We start from the raw sequence: 13109 nt of genomic DNA, 5'->3' as shown, positions 1-13109 counted from the left end.
GCCCCTAGCGTTATGGCGGTGAAATGCACCACGATGCAAAGCAACCCCGACGCAGAACTCTGAAAGGGTCACGACGTCGTAGGAGCGACGGCGTAGCTAAGGCATGGAGTTGACGCAGAAGCATAAAACAGCCTTTACACAGACACAAACAGCCAGCTCGCCTCTGTGATGAAACCACAGCAGTGCACACTGAAGAGAAACTTAAACTAAAGTATCGATCTCAGCGTCACACATGCAGCAGTCCCATTCACTGCCGACCGGAGGTACACATTATAACAGAGGTTGTAGTAGCATGGCCCTGCTGTGCCACGCTACATCCTGTAACACCCTGCAGTGCCCTGCTATGACATGAACTACTACGACTACCATTTTTTAGTCACTGTTCCATTATCTTCATTGTGACTGTTATTGCCACTGTTCATCACATCCCCAACTGGCACCGTCAGACGCCGCCTACCAAGAGCCTGGGTCTGTCCGAGGTCTCTTCCTAAAAGGGAGTTTTTCCTCGCCACTGTGCTTGCTCTTGGGGGAATTACTAGAATTGTTGGGACTTTATAAATTCTAGAGCGTGGTCCAGACCTACTCTATCTGTAAAGTGTCTCGAGATAACTCTTGTTACGATTTGATACTATAAATAAAATTTAATTGAATTGAATTCATTTTGGTTTTACTAAGAAATTGTGTAGCGATGACGTCAATAGCACGAACAGAGGAATAATGGTATTCTTCGGTAGCCTGAGTAACTTTAACCGTTGTTCATTTGAAATCTCAAAGACAGCCTGATGCTTTGTTTATAGACTATTTGTGGGTGGCTGTTTGCTGTTTGACCTATCAATTCCTGTCGATAAAGTATAATAGGGTAAATCCTGTATAGTGCATACACTTGTAGCTCTTATGTATCTTTGTAAGTCATTGTAAGTTGCAGTTCCACCCCCACCCCCCCACCCCCTCTCCGCCCCTCCCAGTGGGCTCCCCAAAAGGCCAAATTATAGTTTGAACACTGGATCTCATTACACTGGTATTGATAAATAGCAATACCAACGTTGGTATCGATATTAGTATTGATCCGCCCACCACTACTACCAAGTCTGTATGGATTGAGGACCCATGACAAGTGTGCACAGATCTGGAGAATCCACCAGCACTTAATTGCCAATTATACAGTGGGACAACCCTGATCCTCCAGAGATTTAGTGGGAATGCATAATCTGTGAGGGCTTATGAATTAGAATTTTACCTCAAGCCGTGCTTAATGGAGCACAGGAAGAGGTGGAGTGAGTCCTATCCAGAAATTCTAATCACACCATCAATGAAAAAGTACTTCCCATATACAATATAATTTTTGTACCAACAGCACAGTAGGCTACATCATTGCTTTTCAAAAAATATACTTTAATACAGACATTTTTATTAACCAGAGTGCATCTACTGTAAACTTGTAAACCCATGTAAATCAAGACAAAAGTACCAACGACACAAAAGAACATACAACAGAACCAGTCTTGACATGCCTTTTCTAAGTACATCACAACATACAAGTGGAGTGGTTGATATTCAGGGTTGGGAGGTGAGAAATAGAACTTTAACCCATGTATGTTGGAAGTGTTCCCTCCCCTTATCAGCATGCAGTGCAGTCTGTAATCCTTGCACCAAAATGTAACACTGGCAGGTTTGTTTGATTTATATCCTGTCAGATGTTCAAGGTGAAGTCCCTACTTCGAAAAGCCCCCACACACCTACCGTATGACAAGCCTGTATGTATGTTTTTTTGTATGTGTGTGTGTGTGTGTGAGTGTATGTGTGTCGGTAGTGGGAAGGCTTGGGATAGGTTAAATTAATTGGTATTGGCTGGCGAAGACAGAGTGTGTAGATAGTATGAGTCGCTGAGGAGTTGTGATATTGATGCACGGAGGTTAGCTTAGGTAGGCAGAGCTGTGGTTGGAGATTTTCCATTGAGACGTGGCCTTGTCATCCAGAAATGAGCAACTTTCAGGACACAAAAACACAACAAAAAAATGAAGCATCTTCTGTTCTGTTTGCTGGATTCTTCTCTTAGACTTCACAGTAACCTTGGAACAGTTTTATTTGTTAAACCAATGTATTACTGAAAGCTGGACCATGATGTGATGGACAGGGTGCTTGGAGCATTTACATCTTTTTGTTAGCTGTGTGTGTGACTCTGCTTGTTTTATTGGATGAAGCCCCTGGCTCACTGGGAGATTGGCAACCACATGACTGGTTGCCTCTGCCTCATGTCCATGCATTCATATGTACCTTCAAAAATCGAAACTATCCCTGTGATATTGAATTTGGAGGACATTTATGACATTACACTGGTTATTACACTGCAGAGGTCAGAGTGAAAACAATTTAAGGCATAGTTCATTGTCACTTTTAAGTATGGCCTTTTCTTGTCCTTCATTTCCCACACTGTTGTGGTTGTACACTGTAGGCTACCTATATACTTTATACACATATATACTGCACTATTATCTAAAAATGTTTAAACAGATTATACAACAATCCCTTGAGGCAGCTGGTATAGACCCATTTGCAAGACAAGTTGGAATTGTTTGAATGTAATGGTGATAATGCCAACAATTATAAAATATAATTAAAAAGGGAAAACATTGTCAAACAACATGCCTATGCTGGAATTTAACATTTAGTGTTTTTTTTTTCCTTTTACTTTTGCAAACAGTAACAGCTAATTGTGACAAACCTAGGATATGGCTTGAACATTGTAACATCAATAAATTAAGTATTCAATGTTGACATTGGTGTAATTACCACAAAAAGAGGCCATCTATGAGAATATTGGAAATATCTACTGGCAAGTGAACCACATTTCACATTTGCAAGAAATTTGGATTGACGCCATAAAATAGGATGTTTCTGGTAATGGCAGAATAAAGCTTAGTATGGTGTGAAATAAAATGGTCTCACGTTGTTATGCTAATTATATCAAGGCATCAGAATTCATTTGGCACAGATGATTCTTATAGAAGCAAGATTTTACTCCTAACAGACTGGCCGAACATGATTGGAACACACAGTACATTGCAAACAGATACCATACTGTTGCTATTTTTAACATGGTGAATCACTGTGCAGCATAGAGAATACAACAGTGTTTTGACAAATATCCAAATATATAACAAACATGCACCACAAAGTCAAGTAGAAGACATTTTAACACTCACTCCTACAGCTACTGTACAGTAATGCTGAAGTGTTCAACTGTGTGACAGTATTTAGCTTTGATATTGCTGTTGACCTGTGCTTATGATGGCAATACTCATTGCTTTTGTACATGGCTGCTTAGCTAAGCCACTCTTGTATTTATTGTTGCATTGTATCATCACAGTGCCTATAGAGAGCGCATTACGTATAATACAGGAAGTGAACTGCAATCTGTGTGTGTGTGTGTGTGTGTGTGTGTGTGTGCATAAAAGTGTATGTGCATGCCTGTGTGATGTATCTATGTGTTGCTTGTAGTTGTGTGTATTTTTGTGTTTGTTGATCCCCTGCTGGCACTTCATATATATGTTGTCCTACATCTGCAGCAGAGGCAACAGGAGACTGGCATCTCCAAGTCCCATTGGCCATCTTCTATAAAGATAAAAGCTTTGACCTAAACTATGAACTAAAGTAAAAAGTATCCAAATTCAGAAGACTGCTCCGTCCTCTTGACGAGCGAAGACGAATGAAGATGCACTGCCAAAGTGAAGTACTGAAACAGCATAGAAAAAACAACGCTTTCTCAACAGGCACCATCACAGGGCTTCAAAGGAGAAGGCGAGGACGAGATAAAAGGCTGAAAAAAACTGGCTAGCCCTCAACTCACTAATGTCAAGGTTTGGTCTCTTTTTTTCATTGGGATATGAAGGCAAAAGCTATCAAGTCTAATCAAGTGCCCTGACACATTAGCAGATATATATAAACATATATATAATGTTTAAAGATCTGTCCAAAATGTTTTTTGAAACACAGTACATCTAGATTATAGAAGGTTATTATGGACTATGGGTGTCAGAGGATAGTGAGAGAACACCTATTGGGATTAGTTTACCGTTACATTGGACACACTTTGTTTTCTGGGATCGGCAGTTGGACAAACGAGCCACATTCAGTTGGAGAACCACCAGACTTGGGTGACATAGAGCCACTCTCGCGTATGCGGGCCGCAATGGCTGACATTTCTCCTATTTGACTCTCTGCAGTAATTCCAGGTCGCTCTGAGGTCTGGTTCATATTGCTGTCTGGGATGGTCACCTTGCCGCCGAAGAGCTGAATTAGGCACTTCCTGAACTGGAAAGAAAACGAGAGAATTAAAAGCAATTCGCTTGATAAAATTTATTTGCAATTACATTGATTTAGGGACCATGGTTATACAACACATTCTCACTCCCAACTCCTCAAATACTGACACTTGGTCAGGACCCCTTGGCGGCACTTTTTAATGCTGTTGGTACCCACTTCTGCATCATTTTTCAATGTGCTTGGTCAGGACCCACTGGCATCACTTTTCGACACTCTGGGTATGCCTTTGGCATAATTTTTCAACGTGCTTGGTCAGGACTCCTTGGCGTAATTTTTTAACGCGCAGGTTAAGGTTGTGAAAAGATTGTGGGTGGGGTTAAAAGATGTACGTTTAAGTGACACACGGTACACCAACAGGACACAAACCCCCGTCTCCTGGGTGAAAAGCCTGTGTTGTCATCTTACAGCGCCGCCATCGAGCAGTTGCTCTGCCCAGTGGCCACATGGAAGTGAGAACAGCTTGCTTTATTGGACATGAAAAATGTCTGTAAAGAAATAGTGCGACATCTTGGGAAATGTGCTTATGAGAGGATCGATACCACTCGCAATTTAGCGTAGCTCAGCTTGGAAGCAGTGGGGAACAGCTAGGTGACTCTCTCTAAAGTTAAAATATACAACTACCAAAACCCTTTAAGGCTCACTAATGAACACTGTGTATCACATTCAGGTAATCTGAAACAGAAATGTAAAACCTGAAAATTAGATTTTTAGAGGGAGTTACATGTAACACAATATCTACAGTAGCTTGTAGACATTGGAGAAGTCAATGGGTTTTATTCCCAAAGAAAAAGTTACAGCACGTATCTCATAAAACCACAAATTTCTGTTTACTGTTTTTTATTTGGAACAAAACACACGTTGGTAGGTATTTGTTTTTTTACTTTAGACGGAGCCAGGCTTCTCCCGCTGCTTCCATTCTTTATGAAAAGCTAAACTAATTATCTCCTTTCTTGCATTCTCATTCTCACTTGCTCAAAGTTAGCTTCCATGCCCCTTAGGGCTATTGGGTGGCATGGCAGTGTCTACGGATGCACACTGACCCACTGAATCAGTGTCATTTGTCCCTGTGTATAATACCTGTCTCTGCATGGAGCGATAAAATCATTTATTCCAGAATAAAAATGTTTAGTGGTCAAAGACATTTGACCATGCGAGACAGTGCGAAACTTTTGCATTTCTGACTTCAGCACTTTGTATGCTACACTGTGATTTGGTCACACAGCTTACCCTAAGCAAAACTTGTTTACCTCTAACCCAGCAGCTTTTTTTTTTAACTCTGCCTAAAGCATGAAAGCAAAACATGTTTGCCTGAGGCAAAACTATTTTCACTGACTGCACAGGCCTGCCATGGTTAGCACAGCAGGAAAGAGAGAGAGAGAGAGAGAGAGAGAAAGAGGGCACATTCAAAATATTGGATTTTAAACATTGGTTTACTGTCGGGCAGACACTAGAAATCTGTGGTATTATAAAAATACCACAGATTTCAAATAACAGTAAAAACATTTTGCTTTGACTTTTTCCTAAGGTTTGTAAAGAGTCAATGGACTAAGATACGGAGTGCTCTGGTCACACACTGGGACGGGTGCTGCGTCTGGAGATGAGGCTGATGAGAGTGAATCTAAACAGTAAAAAGCTGAGGGAACTGTAACATTACGTCATTTTTTCTGTTACTGATATAAATATATATGAATTAGTGCAGCTTTAAGATTGTTTTTGGAATGCACTTGATACTGTACTTCTAGTCTATATCGACGACGGTTCATTTACATGGTAGTTCCGGTGCTGCCTGAAGTTCTGCCGGATTACCCTCAATTTCCCTTTTCTTTGAGTTAACTTTAAACTCTGGTCGCATCAAGCAACGTTAACCGAAACCTCTGAAAAACGTTACAGGCTTAAATGGCAAGTTTTATGGAAAATTTGGATTGTACAACAAGGCATGCCTGTTTGGTTCGTTCGGGGAATGATTGTAAAGATTCACAAAGAATAATGGTCACGGCGTTTACTCTCTAACTGGGACGTTTTGGGACCGACTGGCGGGGATTTGCTATGGACAAAATACACATTACGATACACTGGTAAGAGCAAATGATGTTTAACCATGTATCCTGCTCATTTAAATAGCTCACATTACTGTATTGTGTGATACGTTCACTTCAGTTAATATTGTATAAGGGGTTTTCTTCTGCGGGTCACAAATGTTCCACCAAACCAAGTTCCTTCCCGAGACTATCTTGCAGAGCCACCGCTGCTGTGTCCGGAGCTTAGCACCGCCCAAGAATTTTGTGATTGGTTTAAAGAAATGCAAACAATCCCTGAGCGTTTATTCTCCTATCCAGGAATGTTGTGTGGACTAGACAGTATCTCTTGTCAAACAGGCCAGACTTCATTATCTTACATGCATATTTTAAGATCTTTCCTACTGATCAAACCTCATGTGAAACCGATTTTAAATAATACCGGTAGAAGTGATAAATGGATATTCCTAGAATGTTTTTTCACCTTACACCTTTTAACCTAAACTATACCAGCAGGCTGTCTCATGGATGTATAAAGAGACATACAGACCTCCAGGCGGAACCTCCTTTATTTCCTATGAGAATTGCTAAGTGACGCATGACGCCAAAAAAGTTCAACTTTAAAATAAAACCCAGATGATAGGTGCTGCCTCCGCACTATGGGGTCCATAGAGCAGGCGCACTAGAGACCTCTGGCTAACAGTTTAGCGCTCCGCTAACTTGAATGGGGATTATATGATTTAATCGTGCGCCCCTTCTAGACTTTCCGAATCTTATTGGATCAAATGGAACAAATTTGAACCGTGAAATTAGTCTTTTCGCTGGGGTTGTGACGCTCAAAAAAAATGTATCCACTGATTTACAGACATCTCTGTAAAAAAACAAATAGTTGTTTTGGAAGTTGTATTTCCACTGTTTGGCCGCTATGTCAAATTGGCTTCAAAGCCCAGCTACTCTAAGAAGCAGTCGCCATGCATCATGGGAATCCCCTGCTAGTCTGGTTCACCTCACCTTGTTAGGTAACTTAGAAAAAGAGAGCGATATCACAATCAGCACTACTGTAGAGGTCAGTTGACTTCTACAGTATAAGCACTTGTAGTTTGGCTGTAGCTGCTAGCTGTCCACTGGATGTCTTAGCAGAGACACATGGCTGACTGGTGTGAACAGCCAGTGCAGCTCCAAAGGGGGGCAATCAGATGAACATGCACAGTGCTTTCAGCTCCCTGGCAATGGAGGTCTAAATCTAGGTGTCGTGCCAAGCACATATAGGCCTACGCGTTGTAGGACTTCTACATGCCTATCTGAAAATAGATCACTTTAAATTGTACTGTCGGCATATTAGGTCATGTTTGTCATAACTGGCCTTGACGGTTTTAATGTTAGGAAGAAGAACTCTACTGGCCAGACTGTAAAGAATCTATTAAAAAAATAAAAACCTGTCATGTACAATAAAACTTGCCACTGACAAAATGTGGTGAAATACATGTTAACATGAAAAGGTAATTAAAGGAGTTTAGGAGACTTCAGTTTTATATGAAGTGTACAAAGGAGCTTCACAAGACAACTTGGTCACTTTGCACCAAACTTTGCTTGATTTCCTCATGAAAATCATAAAAAAAAGTGTGCCTTTACTTACAGTAGCATCACAATTTCCCAGCACAGCTTATTCGCCAACGGGAAAAAAAATCTGTTTTATGTATTGTAGGTGAAGTTACAGCAAGTCATCAGCTTGTGTGCCGGTTGATGGAAATGACAGTTGCCAGTGCAATCAAGAAATCTAATCTGTAGCCTGTATCTGCAGCTGCAATTTAAATCCACATGATTTACATTCAGCACACCACAATCAAAGTAGTGGAGAAAGGGAGACACAGTTTACTGTAGCACTCAATTGATTGACATTCGAGCAATACAGAGACTACAAGATACACCCATCTTGTTTTTTCTACTCAGTCTCAATAGGATGTAGTCTAGGTGGGACATCAAGTCTCTACTATCAGACTATGCTGAACTTGAACATGCATTTATCTCATCTCACACTGACTATCGTAACGCTCTTTTCCCCTCACTTAGTATGTATGCTCTTAGGGCCTGTTTACAGGAATACCCTCGCGGCTGAAAATGACAAAATATTTTATCAGATATTCCTTTCATTTGGATGACGATGGCATTTTGGGGCTTAAAAACGCAAAAAAGTGAAACCACCTTCCAGAGTGGAAATCTTAAAAACACTCCACCGTTGTGTTCCCATCTAAAGGGTAAAACTGCACTGTCCGAGTGTGTGTGTGTATGTGTGTGTGTGTGTGTGTGTGTGTGTGTGTGCCGTGTGTGTGCGCCGCATGTGTGTGTGCCGCGCGTGTGTGTGTGTGCGTGCAGTGTGTGTGTCTGTGTGTGTGCATTGTTTAGGGCAATAACTCCACCTCCTCGTCTGTCCAGACAAAATTGTCAGCTTTTGTTGTGCATACTACATCGAATTTCACACGCTTTTGCGTCACCATATACAAGCAGATTTCCCCCCCACAACGCTCGTCCAAACGCGGAGTAAAAAGTGAGAGCGCAACGCCACTTTTGCGTTTTCTCTTCAGATCGTTTCCGTCTAAACATAGCCTTAATCACCTTCACTGCCGCAAGACTACTCACTAGGTCAAAACTACAGTCTCACATTACCCCTGTTCTGAAGTCTCTTCACTGGTTCCCTGTTGCATATAGGTTTCAGTTTAAAAATTCCCCCTTTTACATACAGAGAATTACGCGGTCAGGCTCCTGCATATGTGGCCGAGCTTCTTCAACGATATTCCTCAGCTCGCTCCTTTAGATCTAATATGTTAAGTTTACTGTCTGTGCCCAGCCTAAGACCCGTGATGATCAATCTTTTGAGTCTGCAGCATCAAGACTTTGAACGCTTTGCCGCCTTACTGAAGACATTTGCAGTCTGCATTTCTGTCTGACTGACTTAATAAAGACCTACCTTTTTAGACCAGCATTTGGTTGACCTGTCTGAATTTTATTTTTTATGTATTACTTTATAATTTTAATTGTGTATTGTGTTATTAATATGTATCCTATTGTGTGCTTTTATGTAAAGCACTTAAACTATTACTCTTAAAAAAAAAGAAACTACTAACTTACTTACTCTTACTTCACAAAATGTGCACTCACTGTGAATACCCTAAAATTAGGAAGTGCTATATAGGATGACTTAAATTAGTTTGTATTTGATTAAAAGTGGCCTTCATGTCATTGGACATTGCCTAGATTGAAACACTACTCAAGCTCCAGTAGCAGATTTGTCTTCTAATGTTACCATTGCCTGACCTTTTTAGCGCACCTGCCTTGAATAAAGCACTAACTAAGTCCCCCACAAGGCACATTTGCAAATTAATAGGTTGTTAAATCCAGTTATTTAGATATTCGGTGGAACACTATAAATTACCCAGTAGTGAGCATAGGGGAAAGTGTCAGCACAGCAAAAATGCAAACTTGCTTTGAATAAAGATTTCTTGTTTTACAGAGAAACTGCCCAAAATGGCAATATAGCTTAAACTTACAATGAAAGTTATTCAAATGGAATTTATAAACGTGTTTCACGTGTGTAAGAACTGCACATAATCACTCTTTTGTGTGGGCTGCTGTCATATATGCTGTAGTCGATCTTTATACAGTCAATGATGATTAGCCACAAAAAGTGTGTCTCAGTTAACCTGAGAAAAAGACCTGGACAGCACAATGTAAATGGCCTGAAACATTGCAAGCCTTACAAGCATACCATAGGTGGCTCATGTATTTTTTAACATAGCCACGCACGGAAAATTGTACCCTCTGGATTCCATGTTTCATTTATTCATACATCATGCATTATTGAGAGACAGGCTAACACCCAACAACAACAGAAAAAAAAAATACATCTCAGTATTCTGCAGCAGCTTTCATCTACTGCATACAGCGAGGTGTCTCGACGCTGGCGTAGGAAGGAATATGGCTACCTTCCCTCTATGCTGCTAGTTTGGTACTGGACAATGCTAATAAATACTGGAATAAACCAAGCAAACAGGATCAAAATGGCTGAATCACGTTGTATTCCTTCCTAACATGAAAACTCTCAGTTACCTGTTTATTCATGAAGACATAGATGACTGGGTTGTAGGCAGCAGTGGTCTTGGAAAAGAAGGCGGGGATGGAAGCCAGCCCGGGGTCAAGTTTGATGGTTGGATGAATTGTGACCAGTATGGAGAAGGCTGCGTACGGCGTCCATCCCACCATGTAGGCCACAATCATCACAACCACCATACGGGTCACCTGCCTCTCTGGCTTCTTGGCTCCAGCCACACGACCATGAGATACCTGTAGGAAACAGAGAACCATGACTAGCTTGCCAGTACTTTGTAATTTAACAGACGGCCTATTAGGATGTAGTCTACAGTATATCCACGACGTTCCACTTCCGGCATTGCTCTGTTGCTGCCGGAAATTCCGCCGGATGTCCTTCTTTTCGGCCGGATGTCCGTCACCTTCCACTTTCTTTGTGTTGTAATTTTAAACTCCGGACGAATTATGAGGACTATGGTTAACTGCTCCTCAGATTTCTGCAGGGTAAATCCAGACAGCTAGCTAGACTATCTGTCCAATCTGAGTTTTCTGTTGCACGAGTATAACAACTTTTGAACGTACGCGTTCCACCAAAACAAGTTCTTTCCTTAGGCTATTTTGCAGCGGCACCATGGCTCCGTTCGGCGCATAGCGCTATCCAAGATGATTCTGATTGGTTTAAAGAAATGCCAATAAACCAGAGCACGTTTTTCTACCCTTTCGTTCCCACTGTCTTTACACATCCACGCCTTTGCCCTGTCCTGTGCACATGCATGAACGGAATAGATGTGTGTCGCTCAGTCCGGGCTACATAGTTTGTTTTCCATTTAAAGGTGCCCTGCCACACGTATTTTATTACTTTGTGGTAATGTCTGAAGTTCTACCATGGACTCTGTAACATTTTGTGGAAAAAATGCCTTGGTTACCTTGTTTCAAGCCATTCTAGCGTGGTATAGAAAGCCTGCAGGAAGACTCAGCTCGATTTGTGCCATTTCTCATTAATATTCAATGAGCTAAACTGCTTGACTCTGATTGGCTAACAGCTAGCCAATGAGAGCCTGGCTATCAGCATCCTTTACCCAGCGCAACTGGGCCAGCTCATGAATAGTAATGAGCTCAGGCTCAGACCAGCGTTTGTAATTGGCCTGATTTCTCTGCTTATTTCTTTTCATTGGCTAGAGCTGACAGAGGAGGTAGCAGTTCATTCTCACATTCACAACATAACACAAACACATATGGACCTAACAGATGGTGGTGCGGCGGGGGGAGTATCAATGAAACGGCGCATTTGTGTGACGTCCTGTTGTGTTCTTGACCCCCCCCAACAAAGCACAAGTACACTTTATATTTCACAATTACTGTTCAGCTATTACACAACTCCCGGGCAGTTCAGTGCTTGTGTTTCGTGTTTTACCCTCCATAGTGTTTTAAAACTTTCTTGTGGTAGCGATTGAGGGAGTGATGTTTCCTGTTTACAATACGGGACTCTCACACCGCCTCAAATCATAGCTCAAAACACACTGACAAGTCTGATATCCGGTTACATGATTGGCCACCGCAGCGTGACGTGGGGTTGCCTTTTCCAAAAGTTGAGTCGGTTTCAACTTTTTGCCGCAGGCCCGCTGTGTTTTTTTGGAGTGTCCCCCGGCGGCACCCCCCGCCGCATCCTAAATGCACTACCCCCATTCAAAATTAATGGAAATACCTGCATTTTTGCTGGACCGTTATACGGCCGACGCAGGCTGTCTGAACGCGGCCAACAGATTATTTTTCCGGACGCACACAGAACGAACAGTTAGTGGGCAGCAGCTACCAGTGATGTGACCAATACCTGATATTTCCCAGTGGTGTAGTCTATGTGATACACAGGTATACCCAGTATACCCACTAAGAAAGCTCCAGGATTTCCATATACCCACTTAAAAATGCCCAATGACACGTAACAACATACTTTGCATTGTAATTTTGATATATTTTGAATTGTCATCTGTTTTTTCTTCTTCACATATATAAATAAAACTAAATAAAGGTTTTTCCACCGTAAATTGGTGCATAAAAGTGTGTCAGAATGCAGGAAATGAAGTTGTTGATGCTCAAAACTTCCCTAGGGGAGGACACCCAGACACCCCCCTAAAGGCCCATTCTGGCCCGTACATACAGTGTAGGCCCATACATATACAGTACAGTATACCCACTACAATACATTAGACTACACCACTGATATTTCCTGTAATAAAATCCCCAAATGAGTGTACTATTTTCAGTAAACTGCTGTAATAATCCTCCCATCAGCACACTACTAAAGGCCAATTTCTTTCACTTTCCCTTCCTGGTCTCTGCTGCTGACTTCAAAGTTTCTGTCTCTCTAAACAGATGTACCTTTATGTACTGTATGTACTGTACATACCCATCATTTAGCACTAACACTGGTAATCTTTACACAACATATTTTAAACAATTATGAAACTACCCATTCATATCACCAGCTAGAGCTGGGCAATAGGGAAAAAAATCAAATATCAAGACATTTTTGACCAAATACATCAATGTCGATATTGCGGTGATATTGTAGGGTTGACAATTGATACTTTTACAAAATATTTTCACAATGAGAGTAGATAAATAATCATCAATAATGTGAAAACAATGACTAAGTGGGTAAAGGCAAATAATAAAACAGCTACTAAG

General features: G+C 41.3%; 1 protein-coding gene across 1 annotated transcript in view; it reads right to left on the bottom strand.

Moving 5' to 3' along the window:
• Nucleotides 1-1371: 1371 nt before the first annotated feature.
• valopa (vertebrate ancient long opsin a) overlaps nucleotides 1372-13109 on the bottom strand; it is a 29699-nt gene continuing 17961 nt past the window's right edge. The window contains exons 4-5 of the mRNA XM_039784914.1: nucleotides 10443-10676; nucleotides 1372-4311 (exon numbers count right to left, since the gene is read on the bottom strand). Coding sequence (XP_039640848.1) covers nucleotides 4075-4311; nucleotides 10443-10676 — 471 coding nt within the window. The 3' untranslated portion in view covers nucleotides 1372-4074. The remainder of the gene's footprint in view (nucleotides 4312-10442; nucleotides 10677-13109) is intronic.

This window comes from Perca fluviatilis, chromosome 19 (genome assembly GCF_010015445.1).
Source record: "Perca fluviatilis chromosome 19, GENO_Pfluv_1.0, whole genome shotgun sequence".
NCBI lineage: Eukaryota > Metazoa > Chordata > Actinopteri > Perciformes > Percidae > Perca > Perca fluviatilis.
This window is presented reverse-complemented; position numbering and strand designations above follow the sequence as displayed.